This window comes from Anolis sagrei, chromosome 3 (genome assembly GCF_037176765.1).
Source record: "Anolis sagrei isolate rAnoSag1 chromosome 3, rAnoSag1.mat, whole genome shotgun sequence".
NCBI classification, from domain to species: Eukaryota; Metazoa; Chordata; class Lepidosauria; order Squamata; family Dactyloidae; genus Anolis; species Anolis sagrei.
In genome coordinates, this window is record NC_090023.1 from 183,130,907 (window position 1) to 183,146,127 (window position 15,221).

Genomic DNA, 15,221 nt, shown 5'->3' on the forward strand with positions numbered 1-15,221 from the left:
ATCAGTTGGTACACTAAGTATCTCCCGAATACGCTTCCTTTGTAATTCCCCCTCAGACTCCGGCTCACAAGCAGCTCTTTCCCATTTTTCCCATTTCGTAATCTGAGAAGCCTGGAAACGTATCGGTATCACTTGGAGCCATGATGATTTCTCTAATGCTCTGACGCTGCTGTTCTCCCGCCGACTCCCGAGGAGACCTTTCCCCTCTGCTACTAGGAGTAGCAACTCTGTCAGCACGCTGAACTACAACAAATAGACCAACAAATTATTAAGAAATTTATTTTTCTGGTAATTATGATTGTGTGAGAAAGATAATGGAAGAAATATATATTTAGAATGCAGATTTCATCTTGTATTATGAGTAAAATATTATGTATTTTTCTGCCTATAGAAGGCTACAGAAATATAGTCTGAAGTATAGTTTTATGGGTTTTTTTTGACATTGTAAATTTTTTAAATCTAAAAGTGACCAGTATGTAATCTAGTATGTAACAAAGAATCTACAGAGTATTAAATGATGTCTAGGATGTTGCACCTGACTGCATTGTTGTGCTTTTTTTGAGTTATTTCATTGTGTTGTGAACCTCACTTAGTTCTTTACTATCTGAACTATGATGACTTTATCAGAAATATGATGACCTAATGAAAAATCTGCTTAATTTAGTAAAGCAGGTCATTTTACAATTCTTTTCCTAGATTATCACTTGGACAGTTATTACAAGTAAACCAAAGATGAGGTCAGCAGTGATTCTCATGAGTTTGCTTTATGGCTGTATGTTAATTGAAGGATATCCCGGGACACAGGTTGATATCGAAGCCACTCTGAATTCTGTAAGTAATATTTTAAAAAGATAATTCTCTAATGTAATGTTGACATAATGAGAAAGTTCTGTTAGGGAATGTATTATTCAGTTATTGAGAGGAATTCAAATTACAGTTGCTTAAGACAGGTCTCATGAAATTGTTTTCTGGCATTAATTGTTTCTTGCTAATTATGGTTTCCTGTAATGTTGCATGTTGTTTGAAGGAAAAGTTACTACTCATCATGACAGATGGCTCGGACTTGAGCTGGTCATTTGAGCAGCCAAGAGTAGCATGGGTATAAGCACCTAGCCTAGATAGTTAGGGAGCCTACGATTGTAGAATTATAAAGTTAGAAGAGGTCTTATGGGACATCTAATCCAATCATCTACTCAACTCAACCTTCCTCCCAGCTTAATATCCCAGCAGGGAGCTGTCTAGCAACTTTTTTAAGATATCAGAAGAAGGAGACCTCAACCACAACTGGTTGCTAAACTGTTCTTATGGTCAAAAAGTTCCTTCTAGTGTTCAATCAAAAGACTTCATCTGATGGGGTGAAATCAGCATCCTTGGATGCTTTCATCCCATCTGGAGGATGGAGGCCCATACTGGACATCACACAACATTGTGTGACTTCCTGTGGAGGACCTGCCCCCAATCAGAGGTTAAAGCATTGCTGGATGCTTTCATCCCAACACAGGAGGCTGGCATGGGGCCTCACGAGGAGGGTGATGCTTTCCTCATATGATGGAGAAGCATAGCTGAGAGGGAGTTGCATGTGGGGCAGATTCACCATGCTTCCGTCTTTGCCCCTGGTTGCTAGGCAAAGCAGGATACTTCTCCTGGACTTTATGATGAAGCCGATTGTCTGCTCTTCTGTACCTTCAAACAATTAGACCTAGTCGTACACTGTGAGATAGCAGTACAAAAATTGTGAAGTGTTTAAAAAGAGCAATAAAGTTATTCCCATTTCTCTCTTCAAACTGAACATGCCTAGCTCCTTCTTTCCTTCTGTGTTTTGTTCTCCATACTCTTGATATTCTTTGAATGTATTTCAATCTGTGTATAGAAAGCCTATACTCACTTCATGCTTTTTGGTTAAGTAACACTAATATAATAAATATTTGTGGAATTTTCATAGTGCAACATTGGCACCAAGCTCCTCCTTTCTCGTCACGGCAAAACAATGCAGGCATCAGTTCTTCTAGGGACAGAAATTGAGGCATAAAAATTACAGCCAGTCCCCAAGTTATGAACAAAATAGGTTCTGTAGGTTTGTTCTTAAGTTGAATTTGTGTATAAGTCAGAACAGGTACATTTTTAAGTGTAACTCCAGCCAAATATATAAGCACAGGGAAGTCAACACAGAGTTAAAAAAGAGTTAAAAGTGTTTGTTTTTATTGTTTTTGCCTTTGTTCAGAAGATTTCACCTCAGTTTCTGTCACTGGGATAATTGTATGTTGAAAAATTTGGCTTGTTGGAGAAATAAGAATTGGTGAGAAAACTTCAGTGAAAACACATTTTCCCTATGATAACTCTTTCCGGAGTGAATTTCCCTTCCTAGGGGTAGATTTCTCTCACTTCCTGCTCTTCCAACCCCATTCTTAACTATTAGTCATTTGTAAGTAGGATGTTTGTAAGTCAGGGACTGCCTATATAAGTTTTTAAAATACCTCACATGGATTGCAGGGTGAGGGGTATCTGGGTAATAGGAGACAGATTTTCTTCCTCACACTCAGTTCTGTATTTTTGGGTAATGTAAAACATTTCTTCCGAATCACCAGAAATGACCAGGGAAGGGTGGAAAGGATGTTGTTGAGAGAAAGAGAGTGGTGCAAACCAAAGCGATTTCATTGGGGCCTAACCAAATGTTCCAGGCTGGACATTTTTGTTAACTCAGTCAAGAACTGGGAAAAGTTACTTTTAAAAATCTTAAAACGACAAGCTACCCCTGTTTTAGTAACAACCACTAATAATGATCAATTGCTATCCTAGCTGGCGGATTCTGGAAACTGTAGCCTTTACAAATATTTTTTTATGAACTCATTAAAATTCTTTCAGAAGAATGTGCTCTGCAGGACTTCCTCTAGTACAAATGTTTAAACAGGTTCTTTTCCTTCTTTCTCACGATTTCTTATCTCTCTAGAAAGAACTCATTCAATACTGGCAGTACCCATGTGAGGAGTATGCGGTTATGACTGAAGACGGTTATATCAATACTCTGTTCAGAATTCCACACGGCAGAGTAAAGGATATCAGTGAAAGTCTGAGTATGCACATTACTGTCTTATTGTCTGAATTTCTTTTGTAACCTTATAGTATGTAAAAATAAGTGTATTTTTGAACACACAAAAAATCTTTATTTCATTGTTGTGTTAGGAACTTCTGAATGTTTATTCACTTGATTACTATCTTAAATTTCTCCCAATACTGGGGCTCAATCTGGGTAACTATAGAAATACGAAAAAAACAAAACATGAAAAGTTTTTAAAAATCAAAGTGTTCTACCACAAGGCACAAACCAATCTCTCTGTAATGTCAGCAATACAGCTTAATGTTGTAAAGTTAGAAAATGTTATCCATCTCCTCTATCTAGCTAGCCACCTCTCCAAAAAAGTCAACATTATCTGAGCATTGGGAGTGCAGCATTTTTTCAAATTAAGTAGAGAGTATTTGAGGATCAGTGAGCGGGGAGTGGGGTGGTGAATGGGATGGCAAGTGGGGGTGGGTGGGTGAGTGAGTGGAGAGGCAGTTAAGTGAACAGGATAACAGGAGAAAAGTGAGTGAGAGGGAGTCTGGGGGTGGCAAGTGGAGGGCCAATCGGGCGGGCAAGGGGCGAGCGAGTGAGTGAGCAGGTGAGTGAGCAAAGGTGGCAAGCAAATGAGCAAAGGGGGTAGGCAAGTGGGCAAGTGAGCAAGTGGGGCAAGCAAGCAAACCAAGTGAGTGGGGGGGCAGAATCAGGGGGCACACGTGCCAGGAGAAGACGGCACTGCATGCTCTTTCTGTCTCACGTGCCATAAGTTCACCACCACTGATATAGAGAATGGGTTTTAATATATGTGTAGCAAAATTGAATTTCAAATCAAAATGTTCCTGGGCATGTCCTCTTCCGGTCTCCAGTCTATTCCTCCTATTTTTCAGAAACTGGTACTGTGGCAATGCCTCATTACTGTACATACTGATGATATAAAGAATGAGTGCAGAGAAAAATATGAGTTTTTTATCTACTTGCAACACTTTGCTTCAGACAGATCTTGCCAAAATATTTGTCAACGGTGGTAATGATGCCCTTGACATGCATAGAATGAGGTCAAATAAACAGCAAATGAGCAAATGAGAATAAAACAATTTTATGTACGTGTATGATTGTATCTCTCTCTATATGATATATATAGATATAGAAGTTAATGTCCTTAATTGTAATTCTGTAGCATAAATCTCATGGGGAATTACACTTTCATCATGCAATTCAGCCCTTGTATTAAATGGCAGCATTACCCTTATGTGAAACAAAGGTTATGGAACTCTGCATCTGCAACCTTAAACAGAATGTTGAGATTCCATTTATTATTGTTGTTGTAATGTACCTTCGAGTCATTTCTGATTTACTGTGACGTGAAGGACTTTTCACAGTGTATTTCTATGGCTGAACAGGAAAGAAAACCTGATCTTCAGAGACATAGTCCAATGCTCAAGACACAAGCCCAAATGCCACTTCTCCAGGGGAATCTATGCATGATAAAGGGTTAATGCTTTTTTAAAAAAGTATTTTGAACAACTAATGTATTTTGAGTAAAAAGTCATTTTTGTGCAGAAACATAATTTGTTTAAAAGTATTTGTTTTGGTGAAAAATTCATCGTGAAAAATTCACAGAAGTGTCCAAAATGTGTAAATGTGCTGTGAAAGTGTGTAGTAATCTCATTTAGAGACAAGATTTGAATTTTCCTTTTAAATTTTTGTTTCTCTCATATATATAAAAAAAGTGAATATTACATCATTCTCATGTACTTGTTCTCTTTCAGATCCAAAGCCAGTGGTGTTTCTTCAACATGGTTTGCTTGTAGATGCTGCCAACTGGTACCAAAATCTTCCTCATAACAGCCTGGCTTTCATATTAGCAGATGCTGGATATGATGTTTGGCTAGGAAACAGTCGAGGAACAACTTGGTCAAAAAAACATAATTCGCTTTCACCCATATTTGCAAAGTACTGGGAATTCAGGTAGTCTGATTTTATTTAATGCATGTTCCCCAAGAAACATGTAATCTGAGAACAGTGGTCTAGCATCCTCTGATTTCCATGAACTTGACAAAGGCAGCCCCATATTGGTGAAATGAAATACCATAGCTTAGTACAGTGCTTCTCAACCTTGGGTCGCCAGTTGTTTTTTGGCCTACAACTCCCAGAAATCCCAGCCAGTTTACCAGTTTTTAGGATTTCTGGGAATTGTAGGCCAAAAACATCTGGGGACCCCAGGTTGAGAACCACTGGCCTAGTATCTCAAATCACTGTGTCTAATTAATGGGTCAGAATACACAGGTGTGCCCCATCGATCTGGGATCATTTTCCCACTTACTCCTAGGATTCCTGAGAACCTAGAAAATATTTGCATCATTCTCAGAAATGGTAGAACAATATCCCATGGTTCATTCTGTGTTTAGTTTACAAAGGAATCCTTACAAGAAATCCTCCCTGATTTGTGAACATATTTTGAGGCCTGTGTACTGTTATGGCGAAAAGATCAGATTACTCTGGAGAAAAGTAAAACATTGACAATAGAGGGATTCAACCTAAGAAGAGGATGGCACATATAATTTGGTTTGGGAAAAGAAAAATAGAAAAAAAAGTTTTACGAATCATTTTATAAGAGCCACCCTTATAAAATTACAGGAAAGATACAAAGAAAAGTTTTATAGGGAAGCACCTCTATGGTAGGCTTGGGCGGTTTCGTTCGTTAATTTTGTAATTTGTTATTAATTCGTATTTAAATTAGCTTACGATCCAATATTGAGCCATGCAGGACTAATTGAACCATGTGACAAGTAATTAAAAATCAAAACAATTTTTCCAATTTATTTCGTATTGTTTTGTAATTGTTTCGAAATTGTTTCGAAATTGTTTCAAAATTGTTTTGTAATTATTTCCATATGTCTGGTGCAAGTTTTATAGTTGTTGTTTGTTTTATCAGTGATAAAAAATAAATTATCACACCAACAGTCAACAACAGAGGGAGAGGGAAGCTTCAGAAGTTCCTCCTGTCCCATTTGGAGGGTTTTTTTTAGCATATTGCGCAATCGCGTCTGCCATTAACGAATTGATTCGTAATTTTACGAAATTTCGTATATTTCAAACTTTTTTAAAGGAAAATTTCGGAATTCTTTAAAAAAGCGAAACGCAAGGGCCCCCTAAAAACAAAACGAGTTTAGAACCAAATTTTTCCATGGTTACCCAAGCATGGATATCGCTCTTAGAGGCAAATCAAAGAAGATAGCTTGGATGGCAAAAATGGCCAACTTATGAGGACACACTGGTGAAGAATAAAGGAACCTATGACTTAAAACCAGAACAGGAAATTAAGCAGAAATTTAAGAACCTTTTATGGTTCCAACACAGACAAATAATAGAAGCATTTAGAGTAGACAGAGAATTGGGTTTTGCGGACAAGGACTCATTTTGGGATAAAATTATGAAAACAGAGAACAAAGTTATCACAAAAAAATTATAAAAAGCTATGGGTTGGACCACTGAAACAGAAAAAAATAAATAATGCATGGTAAAATGGGCAGCAAATATTGGACACCCAATCAAATTGGATTAATGGGGGGAAATGGAATTATAAAATTAAATCTGCATACACATCTGATTTAAGAGAAAACTGGCTAAAAATGATGTATCAATAGTATATCACCCCTCAAAGATTATCCAAATGCTATAAAAATGTCACAAATAAGTGCTGGAAATGCAACCACTACATAGGTACATTTTTCCACACCTGGTGGACATGTGAAAAGGCAAAAAAATATATGTTGCATTGATATCCATTGAGAAACTCAGAAAATACTAAAAATTTGAATGAAATTAGAACCTGCATATTTTCTATTAGGAATGTTGGACTTGGAAAGGGAAAAATAAACTATTTGTGTACAGCAGCAATAATTGTATATGCAAGAAACTGGAGGCTTAAAGAAGTGCCTACAATAGAAGACTGGCAAAATACGATATTAGAAATAATGAATATGGATAGACTAACATATTGGATAACGCCTAATCAAGGGTTACCAAAGAAACAGACAACCTGGGATCTAGTAGAAGATTATTTTTAGCAATCAAAATTAGAATTAAGACTATAGTAGAGGAGATGCAGAAATTAGAAGAGACGTTTTTGAGACACTTGAGCAACAGTCTGGGGATTGTAAATGAATATAAAAATGCAAAAACTATGAAGACAAAATGGAACACCAAGGAGTAGATGGAAATCACAAACTATTTTTATTTATATTCTTATTTGTTTTTTATTTTTTATTTTTTATTTTTACTTCTTCTTCCCCTTTCCTTCCTACTTTTCTTTTTAAATATACCGTTCCCCCACTTATTATGCAAAGGAAAAATTTCCCATTTCTTCTGGGGTTTTTTTTAAACTTCTTATAATCTCAATAAAAAATCAATGGCAAAAAAAAATCCTTATAGGACTGGTTTTGACAGGTGTGCGCAAGCTGCATGTACATCAGAACATGGCACTCTTTGGGTTTACTAAATGTTTTCATTTGCTATTTCACAAGGAGGCTTAATGACTTTTGTTTTCTTGGCAGTTATGATCACATGGCCAAATATGACCTTCCAACATTTATAAATTTTGTTCTTCAGAAAACTGGACAGCAACAAGTGTATTATATTGGTCATTCACAAGGAACAACAATGGGTAAATTTATAAGTTTTTTGCTTGCAAAATACTGTAGTTGCTTCCTGTCCCCTTACGAGGGATTACCGTATATTCCGGCAAATAAGACGACTGAGCATATAAGACAACCTCCAACTTTTCCAGTTAAAATATAGAGCTTGGGATATATTCGCCGTATAAGACTACCCCTCTTCCAACGCACACCAACATTTTTTTTAAAAAGCATCAGATTTGATTTCAATATGGTAATTACTAGGCCTGGGTAACAACGGAAAAATTTGTTTCTAAAATCGATTCGTTTTTTGGGGGTTTTTGCGTTTCGATATTTAAAAGAATTCCGAAATTTTTCTTTTAAAAAGTTCGATATTTACGAAATTTCGTAAATGTTAAAAAAATTACAAAACATTAACGAAACAATTTCGAAACAATAACGAATCGATTCGTTAACGGCGGACGCAACCGCGCAATACGCTAAAAAACCTCCAAATGGGACAGGGGGAACTTCTGAAGCTTCCCTCTCCCTCTGTTGTTGACTGTTGGTGTGATATTATAATTTTTTTCACTAATTAAACAAAAAACAACTATAAAACTTGCCCCAGACATGCGGAAATAATAACGAAACGACCTCAAAACGATAACGAAACGAATACATAACGAAATTCGAAGCATTTACGAAATGAATTGAAAAATTCGTTTCGTTTTTAAGTTGCTCCAGAATGATTCGTTATCGCTTCGTTATAAAAAATAACGAATTTTTAACGAATTACGAATTAACGAAACGAAACCGCCCAGCCCTAGTAATTACCCTATTACTGTACCTCCATCTCTGCCTCTCAGATCTCGCACATGTGTACCTGCACTGCTTCACTGCAATCTTCAGGAGCGAGATCTGAGAGGCAGAGGAGGAGGTCAGACAGGTAAAAGAGGTGTGTTTGTCTGGGCCCAGAGCAACACTATCTCTTTTTTTCCATATCCTGGGCACCCCAGATGCCTGCAGCTTGCTCTGCCCTTCACTTACACCTTCCTGGTGAGGCGCCCCTTCAGGTCACCATCGGGACCGCGTTAAACCCATGAATCCTGATGAATGGATTTTCTTCTACTGTACTTGTGCAACGTCGCCCTTAATGCTTTCATACAGTCGCTGCATATGGCAGGGACACGGCCATTGCCATTTTTGAGCTCCCCCCACCATATGTGGCAACCATAGATTCTCCATTCTGATTGGAAGTTTCAGCACCCGCTCTATAAGACTACGCCCATGTATAAGACTACTCCTGTGCATAAGACTACTCCTGTGTATAAGACTACTCCCATGTATAAGACTACTCCTGTGTATAAGACGACCCCATGTATAAGACTACCCCTGGCTTTTGAGAAGATTTTCTTGGGTTAAAAAGTAGTCTTATATGCCAAAATATACAGTAAATGCCATTGAACTAAAGAAGATTTACATCTGAGTAAACATACATAGAATTGGATTTTAAATGCATTGGAATAACATTGAGTTTATTTTAGAGGTTGAGGGTTATTTTACATGGACACAATATGCTGGGGCCGATCTGACACATTGCACTCAGGATTTGCCTTGGGTGGTCCTTAGCACCAGTCCTTAGGCAGCTGTGGAGTGGAAAAGGAGTTCTGACTGTTTGGTGGGACTGAAATGGGTTTGACACCACATTTCAAGTTTAGAATTTCCTAAAAATAAGGGCAGAAAGAAGAGGAAAAAAAGAGAAATGGAAAGAGAAACAGAAAAGGAAGGACATCATTAGCTTTTTGGAAATAAAGAACTTTTTGTGTTTTTCTTTTCCCTCTTAGCCTTTATAGCTTTTTCTACAAATCCTCTGCTTGCCGCAAAAATCAAGCTATTTATTGCCTTGGCACCTGTAGCCACAGTTAAGCATGCAAGAACTCCTCTAGCAACACTTGGTAAACTTACTGATTTACAAGTCAAGGTATGGCTGTATCTATTGTTCCTTTGGTTGGAGGGTGTTCAGTATAAACAACTGATGGATTCTGGACCTGTTTGCTGTTGCAGCAAAGGGGTTTGAAATTGTTTTATACCAGGTTGAGCAAAATGAATCTGTTGCTTACACATTGTGATATGAAGGAATTGATGTTCCTTTAAATCAAGTGACAAATTGCTTAATGTATTGTAGTCAGTGGAACAATCAGTACTACAGTCAACATTTTTCATTCAATATCAGTATTGAATATCTAGGAAAGAGTCACATTAAAGTTAATTTAAGGTCTTTAAGTTTTTTGTTTATATACATATCAGTATAAGAATTCATAAATATGAGGGGTGAATTCTATATGTTAATAATGATACATTGTAAGTTTTCATGAACTGAATATTTATTTATTTCTCATGTCAGGGCAGCCAGTCAATTATGTTCTAACAGAACAAAGCAAACAAACAGAGAAAATACAAAATGTGTGAGTTTGGTAGTTGATTAAATGTCCTTTGACCAGTATCTGGCCACTTGGAGTGCTTCTGGTGTTGCTGCAAGGAGGTCCTCCCTTGTGCATGTCGCAGGGCTCAGGTTGCATTGCAGCAGGTGGTCAGTGGTTTGCTCCTCTCCGCACTCGCATGTCGTGGATTCCACTTTGTAGCCCCGTTTCTTAAGGTTGGCTCTGCATCTCGTGGTGCCAGAGCGCAGTCTGTTCAGCGCCTTCCAAGTTGCCCAGTCCTCTGTGTGCCCAGGGGGAGTCTCTCATTTGGTATCAGCCATTGGTTGAGGTTCTGGGTTTGAGCCTGCCACTTTTGGACTCTTGCTTGCTGAGGCGTTCCAGCGAGTGTCTCTGTAGATCTTAGAAAACTGTGTCTGGATTTAAGTCGTTGACGTGCTGGCTGATACCCAAACAGGGGATGAGCTGGAGATGTCTCTCCTTGGTCCTTTCACTATTGGCTGCCACTTCCCGGCGGATGTCAGGTGGTGCGATACCAGCTAGACAGTGTAATTTCTCCAGTGGGTGTAGGGCGCAGACACCTCGTGATAATGCGGCATGTCTCATTCAGAGCCACATCCACTTTTTTAGTGTGGTGAGATGTGTTCCACACTGGGCATGCATACTCAGCAGCAGAGTAGCACAGCGCAAGGGCAGATGTCTTCACTGTATCTGGTTGTGATCCCCAGGTTGTGCCAGTCAGCTTTCGTATGATATTGTTTCTAGCACCCACTTTTTGCTTGATGTTCAGGCAATGCTTCTTTACAGCTAGTAATGAAATATTCATTGTTCCTTAAATATTATTCAGTTCATGCTCAATCCAGAAGCAACCAGCATGAACTGAATAATATTTAAGGAACAATGAATATTTCATTACTAGCTGTACACACCACGCGTTGCTGGAGTCAACCTTCCCTCCCTCTTTCTCTACTTCTTTCCCTCCTTTCTTTGCTCCCCCTCCTTCCTTCTTTCCTTCCTTCCCCCTTTTTCTTTTCCTCCTTCTTTCTTCCTTCTCTACTTCTTTCCTTCCTTCCTTCATGTTAGATTATACTGTCAATTTAGAAATACCCTCAGTGTTACTTTCTCAGACCTCTAGAGATCCAAATTCAGTTTCCTTGCAACAGTATTCAAACTGGAGAACATTGCTGTACATTAAACATAGCCTGTGTTTTGCAGTTGTTTATACTTTTAAAACTTTGAATATATTCTTGTCCATAAAATTGGTGTCATAAACTATATATCTTCAATTTTGCAGCTCCTGTTTGGAGACAAAGACTTTTTGCCTAAATCGTATTTTGGTTCTAGAGTAGCTGCTGCAATGTGCAGCCAACAAAATCTTGCACTTTTCTGTGAAAATCTCCTGTTCATAGCAGCTGGAGTTAATGAAAACAACTTAAATCTGGTGTGTATATTCTTTCTGTATGCTATTCAGAGCATTTCTTCTATATGCTGTTCCTGAACTGCTTAAATAGTATCAGTGAAATCCTAAAAATATCTTTGTTTTCATGGTAATGTCAGATTCCTGTATGGCCAAAAACATGCATCTGAGCCCCCTTCTACACTGGCCCTATATCCAAGGATCCGATCACAGGTTATCTGCTTTGAACTGGATTATTTTATTCTCCACTGCCAGATAATTTGGGATAAACAGATAATATGGGATCAGATCCTGGGATATAGGGCCGGTGTAGAAGAGGTTTGAGAAGCGAGGAATCCATGCACATTACATTAAGGTTCTACTTTATCTGTTATGGCCACATACTTTAAGGGAGAATTATAAGAATTACTTCTTATAGGGGAGGTTGTTTTCTATATTTTTCATCTCTACAATTTCCCTTTTAGAGTTGTTAAGCATGTCCAGAAACTGCACAGAACTGTATGAAACATGAAATGTTCGAGTTGACAAGGATGATGAGGCTTTCTGTACTTTAGACTAAACACAGACTAATTCTGTACTTTAGACTAAGTACAGTGTATAATTTAAAAACTGGATGTATTCTAGATTTAGCTACATTTCCAACCCCCATTGGCCAAAAAGCAAGACGTGTCTTGCCTATGTTCCACCTATCACACCAGTCATGTCAACTCAGTACTTTTCTTTAAAAACCAATGGTTGACTTGGGTACATCTAGACAGCTCCTTTATTGCGGGAGTTACCACAATAAAAAGGGGGATGTCCAGATGATGTTCTGGATGAACCGGAATTAATCTGCCACAGACCAGGAAAACCCTGCTTTGTGGCGAATTGATTATAGTGGGTTTATTCCATGCCTTCTTGGAAGGTACAGGACATACTGCAGTCCAGACAACGGAAGTAGTGGCTTTATCCCATACCTTCCAAGAAGGCATGGAATAAACCCACTATCAAATCAATTTGCCACAAAGCAGGGTTTTTCTGGTCTGTGGCGGATTAATTCCGGTTCATCCAGGACGTCATCTGGACAGTCCCCTTTTTATTGTGGTAACTCCCACAATAAAGGAGCTGTCTAGATGCACCCCAAGTATACTGCAGTCCAGACAGTATTCCCACAGTTTTCCGGGCTAAATTAGCCCAGAAAACTTGGGAATACCACCCCCACAAAAGTCCCTTAAACATAGTAAAAAAAGAAAATAACTCACCTGGCCTCTGTGGGACATCTGCCTAAGTTCTCGTGGCGTGTACAAATGATATGCCAGGAGAAAGGGGGGGGGGATCACGCACACTTTCTGAGTGTGTGTGGACAGGGCCCCAGGAACATTCACATTTTTAAAATGTGAATGCTCCTGTGATAACTCCCTGTCTGGAACTGCCCTTGGATTGGAGAGAGATAGCTCCTAAAGATAGAAATGTAAATATATGGACCTTAGCAAGATCTGGTCACATGTCTACCAATAAGTGTCTTTTGTGAGGCTGGTTAAGCCTATGAAGTTTATACAAAAGTAGATTCTTGCCCCTACAGCCAGAAATGTGTGGATAGGCCCGTTTCTTTAGATTATTCTAATTGAGGCAAATGGAAGCGGAAGGCTGAATTTGTGAAAATTTTGAAGCAACAATACAACTAATGTCATCTTTCAGAGCCGAATAGATGTTTATGCAGCACATGCCCCAGCTGGAACATCTGTACAGAATATGATCCATTGGAAACAGGTAGGTTATGCAGAAACATTAAGATTTGTAATATAGTTTTTTGAGAACTAATATTTGGTGTTCCTTTATTGCTTTTGTGAGTTCAAAACTATATAACATAAATAAGGAAAAATAAGATCTATGTCAGAGAAGCATTTGTGATGTGAAAATCTGGCTTCTTTATGAGGAGGAACTGTGCTGTCACACCAGACCCTATAAAAATAAAACTAAGATGTGCTTCTCTCTTTGTCTGGGTGGACCGTGGGGGTCTTTCTTTAGAAGCTTGAGATTCCCAGCAACTGAGGCTACTACAGGTTTTGAACATCAATACAGAATACTTATTTCTCAAAGTCCTTGCAGACTTGGCACAGCTTGTTAAAGTTACAAACAAAACAGTCAATTGGTGAAACAATAGAGATGATCTTTCTTTCCTTTCCTTTAGTCACTGAGATAACTTTTCCCCAAAAGGCAGAAGAGAATCCTGAGATCTTTTCACCCTAACCCTGAGCTGCTATGGTTTAGAAAAAAGCAGGTTTTTCCCCATCTATAGCTCAAGGTTAGCTTTGGAGATGAAGTAATGCTCAATATATAACTCAATACCTATCCTGTCTATCTATCTATCTATCTATCTATCTATCTATCTATCTATCTATCTCTATAGTACTCAATAGCTTATCTATCTAAACCTCAATATGCTTCTATATAGCTCAATATAGTATCTCAATCTTCCTATCTAGTTCTCAATCAGTATTGATCTTTCTATCTATTTCTCAATCTAATTAACTCAACGACTGAACTGGCGACTGATGGCGACTGAACTGTGTCAGGACAAAACTTTATACTCCCGCCTCTCGAACGAGACCACTAGCGCTCCGCTACGTCTTCAACCAACTGAATGGCGTGCATTTTAAAAAAGGAAGTTATGCTGCTTCACCCTGTATATACATTTGTAATCCCTTTATATTTACAGGCATTCAATGGAGGCAAACTTCAAGCATTTGATTATGGCTGGCTAAGAAACCAAATTCATTATAACCAGGTAAAATACTCTCCAGAAAATATTTTATATTATTTCAATTTAATACAGCAGTGTGTGTGTGTGTGTGTGTGTGTGTGTGATTTTACAAACTGCAACATCCAGCAACAATAGCCAGCATAACAATAGTGGCCAGTGTGTGTTTATATAAGCAATAAGCCAGTCAGATTTGACCTGGCTGTAGGAGTCTTTCTGATGAAAAGACTACAGGAAGATTTAACATTTTTAGAGATCAAAAAAGTATAGTAGAACATATATATTTAAAAACATTACATGAAAAATAAAATCTCCATGTACTGATGGGAGGTGCATTGGTGGTGTTGTGTGCTCTGACCAGTCCCTGTCCTTCACAAAATGCTATGGTTGCAGATGTTTTATTAACTGCCTATGGCTCTGAGTGCTATTTGACCTGAGAGTTTCATCCTCCTTTTTCATTTCATTTTTTTAAGGCTGAACCTCCTGAATACGATGTAACAAAGATGACTGTGCCAACTGCAATTTGGAGTTGTGAAAATGACTGGCTTTCTGGTCCTACTGATGTTGATGCTCTAATCCCTAAAATCAAAAACCTCATTTTGCATGAGCGTATTCTTAAGTGGAATCATCTAGATCCTTTGTTTGGTCTTGATGTAAATGAAAAACTGTATTCTAAAATTCTTAATTTGTTACAGAAGGATCCTTAAGTACCTTTGCTGCTCTAATAAAGAGCTAACTCAGTTTTTCATGTATGTTGTATTGCTTAAAAAAATAAAACTTTCTGAATGCTTACAGAAAATGTGTATTAATTGAACCTTTTAAAATTCCATTTATACACCCCAAGGACTGTGCTTTCTCTGTAGTATATCAATATCTTCTAGGCTTGTTTGATCCTTTTTTTTTTTTTTTTTGGTTCTAAACTCATTTCAGATCTAGGGGGCACCGGTGGTTCGGT

General features: G+C 38.1%; 1 protein-coding gene across 1 annotated transcript; it reads left to right on the plus strand.

Moving 5' to 3' along the window:
- Positions 1–732: 732 nt before the first annotated feature.
- On the plus strand, positions 733–14,973 carry LOC132771123 (lysosomal acid lipase/cholesteryl ester hydrolase-like). Its single transcript, XM_060768771.2, has 9 exons — positions 733–831; positions 2,948–3,071; positions 4,825–5,023; positions 7,612–7,721; positions 9,516–9,652; positions 11,404–11,550; positions 13,204–13,275; positions 14,225–14,293; positions 14,740–14,973. Exons 1-9 carry the CDS (start codon positions 733–735, stop codon positions 14,971–14,973), a joined length of 1,191 nt encoding a protein of 396 aa, XP_060624754.2.
- Positions 14,974–15,221: the final 248 nt, after the last annotated feature.